The sequence below is a fragment of the Myzus persicae genome, unplaced genomic scaffold (assembly GCF_001856785.1).
Source record: "Myzus persicae strain clone G006 unplaced genomic scaffold, MPER_G0061.0, whole genome shotgun sequence".
NCBI lineage: Eukaryota > Metazoa > Arthropoda > Insecta > Hemiptera > Aphididae > Myzus > Myzus persicae.
Window position 1 is genome coordinate 18,086 of NW_019104379.1, and position 16,376 is coordinate 34,461.

At 27.2% G+C, this 16,376-nt stretch overlaps 2 protein-coding genes and 1 pseudogene across 2 annotated transcripts; all 3 read right to left on the reverse strand.

Annotated features, from left to right (window-relative positions):
* Positions 1-4,055: 4,055 nt before the first annotated feature.
* On the reverse strand, positions 4,056-5,808 carry LOC111041763 (F-box/SPRY domain-containing protein 1-like). The gene is made up of 2 exons (XM_022326168.1): positions 4,799-5,808; positions 4,056-4,728 (listed from the first exon to the last, which is right to left on the reverse strand). Exons 1-2 carry the CDS (start codon positions 5,205-5,207, stop codon positions 4,370-4,372), a joined length of 768 nt encoding a protein of 255 aa, XP_022181860.1. The 5' UTR covers positions 5,208-5,808; the 3' UTR covers positions 4,056-4,369.
* A 2,972-nt stretch (positions 5,809-8,780) lies between these two features.
* Positions 8,781-9,488, reverse strand: LOC111041765. Its single transcript, XM_022326170.1, has 3 exons — positions 9,213-9,488; positions 8,916-9,122; positions 8,781-8,825 (listed from the first exon to the last, which is right to left on the reverse strand). Exons 1-3 carry the CDS (start codon positions 9,486-9,488, stop codon positions 8,781-8,783), a joined length of 528 nt encoding a protein of 175 aa, XP_022181862.1.
* Positions 9,489-14,910: 5,422 nt separating this feature from the next.
* LOC111041766 lies at positions 14,911-16,008 on the reverse strand (annotated as a pseudogene).
* Between the last annotated feature and the right edge of the window lie 368 nt (positions 16,009-16,376).

Sequence of the window (16,376 nt, forward strand, 5' to 3'; positions counted from 1 at the left end):
CAAGATATTTACAAACCATATATTGTTCACATAAGTTATCTATAGTATAGGTTCTATACTATACAATAATAAATACACTACACTGTCTACACTTTATGCCATTTTTTTTTGTTATGAATATTTACACGACTAGTATTTAATATTCAACGCCAAAATATTATATCTATAAATAATAATATTTAAATATATTACCTAAGTGAACCGAGCATGAGTTGTCCAGTCTTACAAGTGTGTAACATCTCAAATTCATGCTCATCAGATCAAATTTAATGAATTAATTTGAAAATTAGAGTGAATCGCCCTGTAATGAAACTTGATAGTAAGAACATTATTTGTATTCCTATGCCGGCTTTATAGTTCAATTAATTAGTAAGATATGAGTTTATACTATAGTGTGAAGTAAAAAAGTTTATAACTCACTTAAAAATTGCACTGTAGTAAAAAACTAACATAAGAATGTTTTTACCATTGCTATGTTTAAAGTTTGTAAGTTTGAGGTAACGCATTAATTGGTACCAAATTATGGGACAAAATACTATCCGAAATAATAATCTCTCCAGTTAATTTATTTAAAAAAAGAATTGTGCAATGTCTACTGGAGTCTCATGACAAATTAATTATATTATGATTAATGTTACAGTATTTGTTAATACAGTGTAATCAATTTTTAGCTAATTTTAGTTTAAAAATTTTAGGTAGTATTATGATTGTATTTTTTCTTTAAACTTTCAACATTTTCTTTTTTTATATTATTATCTGAAATTCTAATGTAACTATATTTTTGAACTCCTGGGCCCCCGCATGAGTTTTATCAGTGGAGCCCAGTACTCATAGGTATGTATGAAATAAAATAAAATAAATAAATAATTAAATGTGTATAGGTAATTATATTGTAAATATACAGAATATTTGTAATATTAATATTATCCTGAGTAATGAGTATAATATACATAACTCTGGAACTACACATTTTAATGTTAATTTAAATACAATTTAAATTACCTATCTATTAAATAATTTAAATTAAATTGCTTATTTTTTTTTTTAATGGTTCTCATTTGAAAAATAAGTTTGTATCACCACAGGACGATTCCACATTGAGTCGGATATAAAAAATCTAAAGTATTCAAAAGTATTGTCTTTAAACTTTGAGTATAATATTTAAAAATCACAAAACTCTGATCTTGAATGATACACAAACATACAAGATAGGTTCAGGTGTAAAAAAAAATTATGTTGTCAAAAAACAGGAAATTTGTTGACTATTTTATTAAGTACTGTAAAAATTCTTAAAAATCTATGTAAATATTACATCTAAATCATCAATGATCATACTTTATATATATAAGTTAATAGTTATAATAAATAATTTAATATACATTTAATTATCTAAGCATATTTCATAATATTAAGTACTTGTAAATAGTTCATCAATAAAATAAATAACAGTATAGATCCAAATGTACAAATACCTTTTATTTTTCCATTTATTGTAAATGATTGCAAATTCCATTTTAACCAGTCATTGGTATCTTGGTGAGCGCAACGCTCACCAAGTTAGTATTTTGAGAAGCACTAATATTTATTTATTACTCGAGTCCTGTGATATTATTAATACCTTCAATCCACACATTTCCAAATATAATTTGGTACCTAACTATAGAAATTAAAAAAAAAATTGTTGTTAAGATATCGACCTGCAATGTCATCAGTAGGGCTGGGATTTCGATACACTTTGCATTGTTTTTCAAAGCTTACTGTGCAATGCTCGTCTTGTCACAAATTTGTTTTATGTACATTTGAATGAGAATAAGAAAGTTTATTTTGCATTTTTTAGTTTTTAGGTAATTTTCTTAATTTTTTAGGGCAATTTAGTTTTTGGAGCATTTTTTGAGTTTTTGGAAACCAAGTGTATGAATTTAAAATTTTATTTTAAGATTTTAAGATTTTTACACTAACATGGTTTTTAAATAAAAATAACAGATTATAAGTAGGTACTCGTAATTCGTATTATATTATCGGACAATCAACTTTTTTTTTAGATTTATACTAAAACTATGTATTTACAGTTTACACTTGTAATAGATTTTTATAATGCATTTTTAAAACTTTTTATTGTAATTTTTACTAAAATTATTAAAAATAAAAAAATTTGTAGATCATAAAAGCATTTTTTTTAGGGCATTATTTAGAGTTTTTAGGTCATAAAAGCATTTTTTTAGGACATTTTTCAGGTTTTTTTAGGGCATTAAAATCCCAGCCCTAGTCATCAGTATCCAATTTGCTGGCCACTTGGCCTAAATGAAAAATACTAAATCATAATTTATATACTTTATATATTTATAAAAAACATAATTATTTGTAAACAAAATAAAATAAAAATTTTTTGATATCAATAATATTTGGAGTCTATTTTATGAAAGTCCTATGATAATGAATTTTTTTATTTTTATTGTTTGAAATATTTATAGTAGGGTAAAGTGATGAAAACAATTTTTACAAACAAATAAGAAATAAGCAGTTTGATGCTGTTTTCAATGATCTAAGTTAGTTATATGATAAAACAAATGTAAAAACAATGTGGTGAGCACAACGCTCACTCAATACTAATGGTGAGAGGTTACACAGCAATACCAACAACAGGTTAAATGGTTCAGTTTTACAAATTCAGCAACCCAATTATTAAAATCAACTACATTTGATATACCTGATATTCATTTTATAAAGTTCTCATTTTAAGTTTAACGTAACTTTTCATGAGTTAAATTTCAATACTACGATAATGCAATTGTACAATAATATTATTAAAATCCACTTATCAATTAAAATAATTTAATATAATATTAAAGCACACCTTAAGAAATAAGATTATCAGAAATAACCAGCCGTGAAACAATGTAAAGTATGTTAATACGCGGCAAGTGGATAGTAGTACCCGTTATGTATTAATTCAAATTTAAATTGTATGTTATATATTGTTTTGTAGTTCTATGTAACTCTATGAAGTTGTTTGATTCAACAATGTTTTAAGATGTAAGGTATATTATATTCATTTGTAGATTTAATTTATTCTGTTATTGAACTATTACATATTTCCACATTCAAATTTCTATTAAAAAATCTAGCAATTTGTTACAGCAAGGTTAGGTTAAGTAGATACTTTGAAATGTGTTGTATTTTTTTAAAAATTAAAAAATATTAGAACAATTAAAAACAAAATATTAAAAGAACTTTTAACTAAAATATATTTAAACATCTTACAATCATTTTTAAATTAATTTCAAATAACTCAAATAACAAGAAAAAACTTTGCAATAATCAAGGCTGGACATTAAAGAGTTAATAAGTGACAGTTAAGTTATTTTTAATTAAGTTAAGTTACTTTTATTTTCTAATTAACTTATAACTTTATCAAGTTAAAAAAAATAAAGATAACTTTTAACTTTAAACTTAACTAACATTTTTCTAAATTAACTTTACTTAAAGGGTTAAAAAAATAGTTAACTTGCCCAGCCTTGACTTTAATACTAACCTAGTATTCAACCAAAATTGAAATTTAGTTAAATAAATTAAAAATAATTAAACACTAATCATACTATTTAATTAATATAAACCAAAAATCGATTTTATTCCATACATAAAAAAAATAACTTAATAATAATAATTTTTGTAAATTTCAAAAATTTCAAAGCATAAGCTAATACATTAATGTATAAAGTAATAATATTTAATTTTAGTAATTTAGTAATTGAATATGTGTAAGTCAAACTAACTTTTATTTTAAATTAAAAATGAGTAAATTACTTAATTGCTGTTTTAAGATGATAGAACATCAACAAAGGAATATATTTAAACCTTATGTTCAAACAGTATTTTATATTCTACTAGCTGCCCGATCTTCCTCCTGAAGAAATTATTTTTTTATAATTTAATTTAAAAACATAAGACTATTTTTTGGCTATACAAATAATACAATGATTAAATATAAAAAAAAAAAAACAGACATCGTTATCGGTGAATATATGAAAATAATTGGTAATTAGTTTATTATTATTATTATTATTATTATGAGGGTTCAAAACCGGGTTCCTTTGTCTCCAAAATCAAGTTAGATTCTTATATATATAGATGACAGAGATGACGAACCTATGACACGACAGAGTGACAAGCGCACACTATTTTAGTAACACACAAGAATTTGTATAAGTTTGATAATATTAAAGTTTTTGAAAAAGGGTTATGGAATTAGTTGGGAAAAACAAGCCAGGGAAAAATTAACAAAATCTAACCAAAATTTTTATTTGACAAGCCGGTACAAAAATGTTTGCCATCTCTGTTCTATGAGATTGGATTCTTACGAAAACTTTGTTTAAAGTGTCTTACCAATATATACTGCTGATATTTCTGCGTCACCATAAACAACTGACACTGAAGGATACAATTTAGTTTTAGGTAAATTTTTAAAAGCTATACCTAAAAACTGGTTGCATTTTTCAAAGTGCAAAGTACCATTTTCACAATCTAGTACTAATTGTAATTTTTCACCAATTTGATACTTTGGAGCATTTTTTAACAATGGGTATTCTCCATGTGGTTCTGCATTGTGTAACAAGACGTTATCACTTAAGTTCCAACCCCAACTATGCTTGGTAGAACCCAATAGAGGTAAGTAACCACCACAATACACAGGCGCCTCCTTTGTTGACACGCCAACCATTGCAACTGTACCTGTAAGCAAAATAATTGATACTTGTAATAATTTTTTACTTAGTATTTGTCTTATTCTATGTTTTTTTACCTAGTGGCTCAGTCCATGTAATTTCCCATACATGTTTACCATTGTTATAACCAATTTTAGTCCGTGCCAAATCTGTACACTCGGCGACGGGATGGCGATGTAATGTGAAACCATTTTGTTTGACAAAAATGTGGAGGGAACAATCGTCAGGATTCCATGAATGATATAAGGCCCGTAACTTAGCTTTTGGGTTGTGGAGTTGTGACAAAAGTTCAGACTTTAGTAGCTGTTCGGGCATCTTACGGCGACATATCAATTTCCATAACTCTACATTATCATCGTTAATTGCTCGACTCCAATTACGACAGACCAACATGCAGCTAAACAAGTCGGGCAGTTCCAAGTTTGAAAATATCATGTCAAACACCAAGTCGGGTAAGAATTGTGGTGTGTCAGAAACATCCATCATAAATGTTTTCAAACGTTAATGTTAATCACACAGATATATATTTTAATAACTGTCAATGAGTAGTAGAGTGAAATAACGCGAAACGTATTATTCTACGTTAATTAAAAAATCAATATTGCGTAATGTTTATCTGTACTCATTGTTTAAATTAAAAACACTTCACATCGATTTTGTTTAATACAACACTGTTATCAAAATGTGTATTATCAATAGTAATGTGGCAATTAGTGTGAGTCTGCACAAACAGGATAAACTAAACGTCGCCCTCGGCAGGCACAACTAAGATATACTCAACAACGTTACTGACTTTCGTCAGTAAGTTATCGGACACGGACTCGGAAACGAAATGCAGAAACGCAGGTCTTACGCATGGACACGTACCTAAGCGTCGTAAATGATTTATTTATCAAAACGATTTAGGTAAATAACAAAACACAAAATGTCATGTACTCGCGTGACGTTGCGGTACGTCTTATAAAAAGCTACAAAAAAAACAATACTGAATCACAACTAATCGAACACGGTGTTCGAACGTGCAAATTGGAACGAGCAAAAAATTGGGTACGATACGAGTACGAGTCACGAGCGCCCCGCGCCACTGTCGTCGTGCCCGTCGAACGTCACTGAATGAGCAGACAAGAAGCGGAGGGGATACGCTACGCGCTTGTCAATGAACATGGACAGAATAAAAAAAAAAATTATTCGCCGACGTCGCATATGAAATAAATACGAAAACGAATACAATATAAATAATAATTGTATTTTAGGACGAATACAATATTATAATTGTTTATAGTAAAATATAATACATTGAGCAAATTACTAAGTCTATACTTGAACAACAAATCGATAAATGTTTAATAATAATGTATAATAGGTACCTAGTGTATAATAATATATAATCATTATTTTTGGTTATTTAATTTGTAAATGCATAAAAATTTGAACATAAAACAACTATTAAAAAAACTGTTTCCATATATTTTTAATTTTTTTGGTTACAGAATACTACTTCCGTAGAACCTTGTTTTAAATTTTCAACCTTTAACTATAAAATTAGTTGTAAATTTTGAATTTAATAAGATTTCGTCAAAATTTGAACTTTAAATGCTTATAAATAAAAATCTTGAATATGTATTTTTAATATATTTTTTAACTGTTATTGTAACAATATATCAGGAGCTTCTCTTATTTAACAAATACAATTTTACCGACGTTTATAAAAATAAAAATAAAAAAATTTTTATCAAGTATATATACTAAAAAGTAAACGTATGATGTAAATTCCAAGTACCTATCTACAATTTTCCCTTTTTGAATTACAACAAAAATAAGAAAATCTGTACAAAAGAGATCAAGTGAAAATCCAATGCTGTACAAATTTCAACTTCAAAAGCTCATAGAAAAATTAAATGTAACTTTCCTGCATGAAGCATTTTTTTATTTTTGATAAATTTAGACAATTTTATGAAAAATCTTATACTCTATTTTAAAATCATAGATATGGTAACAAATTTTTTTATGAACTTCTGACCTAAAATGTGATTTTTGTCGAAAATTGAAATCAAAATATTAGATAAAAAATTATTGTGAACTAACACTCAACTTTTTTTTTAATAACCACTAACAACAACTACGAACAACGTAGTATTAAATTTTCAAGTTTTTAGACCCAACGCAAATTTTTTATCGACATTAGTCTAGAAAAAAACGAATAATAATCAAAAATTTCATATGCCTGTATAAACTTCAGGTCGAAAACAGAGATTATCCTTAAAAATTCCCTTTTTAATTGATTTTTGTTTGTTTTTCCTGCCATATTTGAAAACTATTTGGAATTTTTTACTTTTGACCCCAAAAGGTACCGGCTTTCCTACCATATGAGATGCTGTTGAAGGAAATCGAAGCACTTTTAAGGCCCCAAAAGGTGATGACAGACACAAAAAAAAAATAAAAAACACACAATTGTAAAATCACTAGGTACAATCACCGTTCCACTCAGAATCCAAAATATATTATTCATCGTTTAATAGCTTCCATTACTGTATATAGGTTACAGAATACTCAGGTCAATTATGTTTCTCTTCATTTTAAATTAAATATGTTACATTTATTCGATTTTCTAAAACATGATAATCAACAGCTAACATACTTACCGTAGAAAATTATAAAAACAGTGGGTAACAACTGTTTTAAATTAAACATGTTAATAAATTTATGAAGTTACATATCTATTTTAAAGTAATAGGTGTTTTAGATAACCAAGAAAACAATAATTTTAGATACTATAGTATTAAATAATTAAATTAATATGCAAAATTACATAAAAATACAAGTTTTCAATTATTTTTTTTTTTTTTGACACCTACCAAGAATTTTTAAATTTTGAGTTCTCGAATACACCAATAAATTCACTTTTCCGTTGGAAAAGATACTGATGTTGAAATCGATTATTAAAAATGTAATGTTGTACAACTGGTTATAATAATTACCCACAACTATAAAATTAACAATTGGTAAATAATAATAAGTTATGATAAACTGTGTAATATTATTATTATTATTATTATTATTATTATTTATTATTTAATTGATTTAACGGGCTTGAGTCCTTTGGATATAAGGTATAATACAATTGACAAATTACATGAACGGAAACTTACATATTTTGATTAGAATAAACAAAAAGGAAAAAATAATAAAGAACTATATACAAAGTACGAATACAGAAATAGGTACAACTAATTACTTAAATGGAAATATTAATAACTATTTAAACAGCATTAATACATCTTAATATTAATAATACATTGTACTTAAATTTATTACGATTAGAATCAAAAAAATCTATTGATGGGGATAGTTTATTAGTTAGTGACAGAGCGCGAGGGAAAAACGAATCGGCGCCATAACTTTTGCGATAGTAGGGGATGACAAATAAATCATTGGTAATGGAAAAGAAAGTGGGAACCTTGATACTTAGTAAAGCCAATAGATGTGGACAATCGATAAAACCATTTATAGATCATATATAATAATATATCAGAAAGTTGTCTTCTTAGATCGACGAATCCAAACCTATTGATAACTAAACGGGTTTAAGTATATTACTAAATATAGGCATATTAGAGACGTAAGATATTCTTTTTAAAAATTTATATTGGACAATCTCAAGATCATTCAAGTATGTTGACAGGTTTTGAAACCAAATTATGGATCCAAATTCTATTGAAGATCGTAGCAATATACAGTTTTTAAGCTTGAAGGCTGTTTAAAATTTTGTGTATTCCTATTAATAAAGCCTAGCATTGTATAGGATTTATTTAAAACATGTTTATGATTGAACTTAAAAGAGAAATCTGATTCAAAATATATTCCTAAGTTTTTAATCACAGTTACTATGACTAATTGTACATTATTAAGTTTGTAATTGAATATAATTGGGTTTTTAGAACGGGTAAATGAAATAATATTACACTTATCAAATTGATGATATCAATGTTTAATTCAAGACAGTTATTCATGCTCCAAGTATAAAATTTATTTAGCTGATCTTGTAATGTCTTAAATGTCTCAAGTCTGATATTGATTGAATCGAGCAAAATAATTTAGCATCATCTGCAAAAAGCAATAATTTAATAGAATTTTTAAAAATCCGAGGCAAAACATTAATAAAAACTAGAAAAAGTAGTGGATCCAGATGCGAACCTTGAGGAACACCTGATGGTACTTGAAAATCATTAGAGACATGGAATGAAAGTTTAACTGATTGAGATAGGAGGTGATCCATTTTAAAAATAAACCATTAAAACCAAAAGCCTTTAACTTGCTTAATAAAATATTGTGATTCACCTTATCGAAAGCTTTTTTAAAGTCTGTATAGATTGAATCTACTTGACAATTTTGATCATACGACTGTAATAAATGTGTTTGATATGTTAAAAGATTCGTTAGAATGGAATGCTTGGGTAGGAAGCCATGTTGGGTAGGACTTATGTAATTTACAAGTAGGGCAGTCAATTTTTTTGTAATTATTGCCTCAAATAATTTAGGAATAACGGATAATTTTGAAATTGGACGATAGTTACGTACATCACTTTTGTCACCAGAAATTGGAGTAACAAATGATTTTTTCCAAATATCGGGAAAAATACCAGTACTGAGTGATAAATTATATAAGTAAAATAAGGGTTTAATTAATGCTGATTTACATGCTTTCAAAAATGACGAAGTGATGCCATCAGGTCCTGTACCAGATCGCACATTTAATGCACTGAGCATATCTGAAATTTCAAGCTCCGAAATAAACCAATATTCAAATTAATGTCATGATTAATTAACAGGGTATCATCATACAAATTAGTATTTTTAGAATAATCAACGTATAAGGAGGAGAAATAATAAGCAAATAATTTTGTTGTATAATTAATATTGTCAAAGGTTGAAACAATATTATCCAAGTATACAGTAGCAGGGATGTTAGTTTTATTTAATCTCAAGGATTGGATATATTTCCAAAAATACTTCGAATCACTATTTATGTTATTTTCAATTTTCAAGATATGGTTTGCATGGACTTGGATGGATAAGGCTTTACATTTTTTACGAAGTTCAGAAAAAGTGAAATAATCATATTGAGAGTTACTTAATTTAAATTGTTTATAGGCTTGTTTTTTTAATTGAATACGATTTCGAAGGACAGGATCTTTCCACATAATGTTCTGATTATGATTAGGATTAAATTTGAATTTTGTAATATAAACATCAAAAGTATGCCTTATAATTTCATAAAATTTAGAAGTTAGCTGTAGCCAAACTCAAATTTTTAAAATTATAAATAAAATCAAATTCTGATAAAAATCTACACATTTCATCCGTGCATTGAATGAAATGCACCTGAACAACTATCACATTTGATTGGAAGATCCAATTCTGCGAAGTGGCTTGAACAAACTACACAATTCAACATTTCGGAAATTTAGCAATAACGACGTATACACGCAGGAAACAAAAATATCGAAGACACGTCCGTACAGTACAACAGTCTACCTACTGATAACCGAGGTACTTATATATCAGAGGTTACTTAGAGCCATAGAGTCATAGAGCCCATTTATGCCATAACGTGTTTTTTTTAAATTTTGATTGTTATAAATGTACTTAATTTTAAAACTGAAGTTGACTGTTTTAACATTTATTGGCACCTATACGTACAATTATTATTCATCTAGATCAAAAAATCTACTAACAAAAGGTCTGATTTGAAAAAAATCGAACAGTTAGTACGAAAATACAAAAATTTTATTTTCATTTATAATAATTAATATAATATACATACATATATCTTTTTTTTAAATTGCCAATCATTATTTGAGATAACGTAAGTTATTTTTAATTATTGTTATTCATATAATTATTAAATTATAAATTGTTCATAATGGTTGTAAAAGCTGAAAGGTTAAAGTATATTTTTTCTTATAATATATTTTTGAACTTTGTACTTTTATTTTGACCATAGTTTTAAATTTTTATATGGAACTAAAATGGGTATTTGTAAACTGTATGTAGTATGTACTAGGTAAGTATAAGGCATAAGTAATCAAATATAATATACTAATATTCTATAAGAAAATAAAATAATTTTTTTAAATGAATATTAATTATATATGTATAATATATTAAACACCTAATTATAAATGAAAATTAAATAGAATATTTTAGATTTCCGGACCCTTTGTTCAATATTTTTCAAAACTGACCTTTTCAGTTCCTATGTATCTATTATACACCGGGCAAATACTAAACTTTTATCAGCAACATACATAATTATTTTAAATTATCGAAACTCAAAATTGTTCAAGTACAAACACAGATTAAACTAAGAACCATAAAAAGTAACACTAAAACAAAATAAATCACTGTGATTGTAATAAATATTTATTTTTCCGAAATAAATCACACAAAAAATTAAACATATATTTTTCATAATTATATATTTATGAAAATATATTCTATATTTTTTTTTAAATTTTTATTTGGCAATATTTCATGTACCTATTATAAAATAAAGTCAATTTTTTTAAGACATTAGCATCCGTCGAATATACTACATTTTAATGCATAAAATATTATAGTATTACAAAAATAATAATTTAAATAACTTAATAATAAATTATTTTAATAATTAAAGATTAACATAATTTAGAGATAAGGAACTAACATACTTAACTTTTTTTATAGTGTACGAATTTACAATAGTCATTTTTTTCACAATATAAAAACTAATTTTTGTATTTTTTTTTTTTTTTGTCTACCATGCTTTGTGTAAGAAGTTACATTTACCCATAATCTTTTACTGTTGTACACTCAGAAATACTTTTCAATCCTAAGCATATTGGTTCTTATGTTATGTTTTTTTTCCTGTATCTAATATGTTAGTTCTCAATCACAAGTAAAATATATTGATTCAATAGTATTTGTCTATAGCATTTAAAAATATATCCATCGTTATTTCCTTATTATTTATAATGTTAAATATTACTCAAACGTTTCTTACAATCAGTACATGTCGTATTTTATTATGCTACTTTTATTTATCTTTCTTTTTCAAATTATTATTGCTTTAATAAATATTAGTATTATACGAACGGTTTGATAATGTAATATGGAGACGGATACTATTGTAAATTATAATATAATATAATATCGTACCCGTTTTCGATCTAAAATATTCGACGTGGCGACTGTGGGCTCATCTGTTGTCGGTTTATCGAATAAACGTCGACTCACCGTCGTCCCAGTTCTAATAAATAAGGCACACGAATATAAATACGTATATTAGTTGTCTCTCGAAGCTTAAAAGGTCGATCATTTTTTAGCCTCTTGACTCTGTATACGAGTTGATTCACAATGTGCATGGTCATACTTGTATGGGTGTTTCCTACACTATTCAACAATTGTATAAGAAAAAATTAAATTTAATATTAACATTATAATAATAATCATATACCTAGGTATACATTTATATAATATATATATAAATTTATATTATTACAGGGTTTACGCAAATTCACCTCTCAGTGCAGTTAAATATGCGGGCTCCATGCCTCTATATAAAAAATGTACCATATTATTGTACCTATAGGTATGATCGATTCAGAATTTTGGACAAAACATTAAACAAGTATATTTTGTTTCCAAAATAAAATTGAATTATGTATTTTTATTTTTCCTTCGAAAACCTAACGTCGACGATATCTTCTGTTTGCATGTTTGAATGTTATGTTTCATTTCCAGTCATCAACAAAATCAACGGGCTTGGTGTGGCTAGATGGTTGGCCTCAGTCTTCAACGTTTTCTGACGTCAAGCGTTCACGGATGGGTGACCACCCGGATTTTTAATGACGAATTTTCGCCCCGCATTCACGTGTTCCTCAACCAACCGTAACTCCGCCACCAAATACTAATGGCTATAGTAGGCATTACTCAAGATCAATAAAAAAAAATATTAACAGTAGTTATAATATCGTAATAGATCGTAATTGTATTCATATATTATTTTTACACAACTTCAAGGTTATGGCAAAATAATTCCTGAACATATTTAATGTAATTTAACTTTTTATAAACTTATACAATATATTGTCGTAATGTCGTATACGCCGATTACTTCTATGTACACAATAACCGAATAAATACTATTTATAAGCACCTATATTAAACACTGGTGTCCAGTAGTAATTGAGTATACGATCATCACCACTGACCATATTTATGTCTTAACATATTCTTTATACATCAAATATACAACTCATGTGATATTGATATAATGTAGTGTTTGCCCACGTACATATAATGAAGACAGGACAGGATCATAGGCTCACATTCAGTCTTAAGCTTGGTAGTAAAAATGTTTTAACCCGATGTGACCTGTGGGGAGCTTTGCTCCATCGCCCACAATACGGCTAAACGTCAAGACACACCAGCAGGGGTGGGTCCAGAGTCATGCCGCAAGGTTAGCCCTGGGACAGTTAGCCCCTTTAAGTCCCAAAATATTACCGATCGAAAATATCCTTAGTAGAAATAATTAAAGACAATGACTAGCGTGCAGGAGGTGCTCGTACTAGCTAATAAAAATCAAGTCAGAAAAAGTATAGGCTTATCCCTCTACCCGTCTTATCCCTTGCGATGAGCGCTGTCGTAGTGGTCTATGCCTCGAATTAGAAACTAAGCTCCTACGCATGTGGTCGTATATTTCTAGCTATATCCGCACCGCCACATGCATTACATCATCTAGCTGGCCTATGACCATTGTTATGTTCTGCGAATCGTGTTATCATAGGGCCCATATAAGACCAACGAGCTTTACAAGGCACAAGGTTTTTTACAGCGTGTATTACCCTCATAGCTTAATTCTCTGTTTTTTGTTCCTCCCGCCATCTGTGATCTATGCTAGAATCTCGCAATTATTACTTTCACAGGGTCGGCTGTTATCACAGATATGTATAATAATAATATATGTACAATATTAATAATATTAATAATATTAATATATATATCTGTGGCTGTTATATGACAATATGATTTATTATAATAATTATCTGAAAAGCAAAGTCACCTTAGCATTATAAACTAAGTCTTTCTGTGTCTATTTGTGACTTGAGTGGAAAAACCACTGACAACAGAACGGTTATATTCAAGTGATATATTATGTATTTCAAATTTAAATCATGTTATAAAAAAAAAAATTTTAAAAATTTAATTTAATTTATTTTATATTTTTGGGTCTTGTAATTTGTTACTCTTCGCCCATTTATGTAAGAAAAAAAGTCTTAAACCATAATACTACATAAACAATGTATGACATTAATGATCGTATCCATGATGTTTTATTTAATTAATTAGATAATTTAAGTTTATTATTTGGTAATGCTAAAATATATTTTTAATTCAGTTTATAAACTAAATGTATTAACTATTCACGTAATTTAAATTTATGATTAATGATTAATTTTTGAATTTACAATTTTAATTTAGAGTAATCAAAACTTACATTTTTTTAAGTTTCACAATTTCTAAATCCATATTATAAAGATTAAGGGCCGAAATTTGAAAAAGTGACGTGGCCGATATCAAGAAGGCATAATAACGAATTCAAATCAATTTTTAAAAGTCTTATCGCATTATTAGGTCCATCGGACTGATGGACAAAAGATTGGATGTTTTAGTCTAAACAATGGTCGGTATCGAATCCCCTTAAGAGAGACAAGAGAAAATTTAAAAACAACACTAAATTAGGAATGTAAAAAGTATTTATTTAAATAAAACATTACTCATTATAATAATTACACATTACATATGTTTGTTACATTTTATCATTAATATGTTACTCATTTTCCCAAATTTTTAATCAAAACTGCCTATACTAAAGATACGTACTACAGCAGCACTGCTTGGCAGTGGTGTATCAACTTTATAAACACTTTTCGAATTGTTAGTGTTTAAATCAAGGAATCTAAATTTGAGAAAGTGCAATAGATAATAAAAATGGATCAATTAAAAATTATTCAAAACGTTTTTCGACCCTATTTTTGAGCAAAATAACTAAAAAAATCACAAAACATTAATTTCTTTAAGAAATATGGTCATATTTTTGCATATGTGATGAGATGGATGGCAATGAAAAACAAAAATACATATGGTTTTAACCTTGAAATATGTCTAGACACACACATAGTGATTCCATTACCAATGAATACTTATCCAAAAAATCTATGTCAGTTTTTGAAAAACGATTAACTGTAAGGCCGTCACATACTTAATAAAATGTAGAAGGACTTATTTTAAAATGAGAAATAAGGAATTTAGTAGAATGAAACCAAAAATTCCATCGAGTGTTATTTGGAGTTTTTAAATAAACACCTAAATTTGTTTTAATTATGTCAGAAATTTAACTGAAACGGTTCTGCTTGTTCCAAACAGCTTCACATTTTGAAAACGTTAGTCTACTTTGTTTTTTATAGGCTGTCAGTGAAAATCTGTTGGTTACATTTGTATCGCCATCGCATCTTAAAGCCTTTTCAATGTCCTGAAACCGCAACAATTAATTAAAATAATAAGTCGACCAACAACCCAAAAAAATATAAATAAATCAAGTATTCTTTATACTAAGTGTTAACAGAGATATTTGTTTTAAAAAAATCATTATTGCCTACCTTGTACATCAGGTATTTATTTTACTTAAAAAGCGCTTTAAGAGCAAAAATAATTATTATTTTATAAAACATATTTTAATGTGGCTTATTGCTGTTGCAATTAAATTCAGAGTGTATGAAGTGCATCGGTGGTGTTTGGGCAAATTATAAAGCATATTATCTTCCCAATCTTCATTCAAAACTTCAGAAATTGGTATGGTAGAAAAGTCCATGTCTCCCTCTTCATTATCACCATCTTCATATTTCTCATATTAATTTTCTTCTTCATTTGTTTCTATCAATGTATTAATAATTTCTTTTTTTTTTCGGTTATAAATAGGTTGATCCTCCTATGACTGGCCAAATATTCTGAAAACAATTCACATATTTATTATTTAGTAAAACCATAATTGAATATAAGTAAGAATTACATAGTTTATAGAAATAATATAATATTAGAAATTATTGAACAATAATTACTTGAAACTTTTGACAAAATGTGAACCATTATTTGTAATTGTATATATCAATTTGTCACTGATATATTAAACTCCAAATATAGTTTCCATTGCTTTGGCTAATACATCATTCGTATGACTACCCTGCATTCTTTTAATGGCCACCAAACAAGATCCTCTCTCAAGAGTTTTTGGATCAATCCAATGGCATGTCATACTTAAATATAACTTAGAAAAATAACTTTTAATACATACATTTATACTTATTTATTCGAATGGGATACTTTTTAACTATAGACCAACAATGTGCTGTTGTAACTAAGAATTCAACTTTGGAAAATCTTTCTTTCATAGTCTTTATGAGTTTTTCATGTTGACTTGTTACATTTTTCATTAGAGTTTTACTTGATAATACATGACAAAAATTGTATTCAGATGTAACTAATTTTTTTAAATCATCATGCTCTACTAAACTAAAAGATAATGATGCAGTGACAACTAGATTTTGTATAAACAAG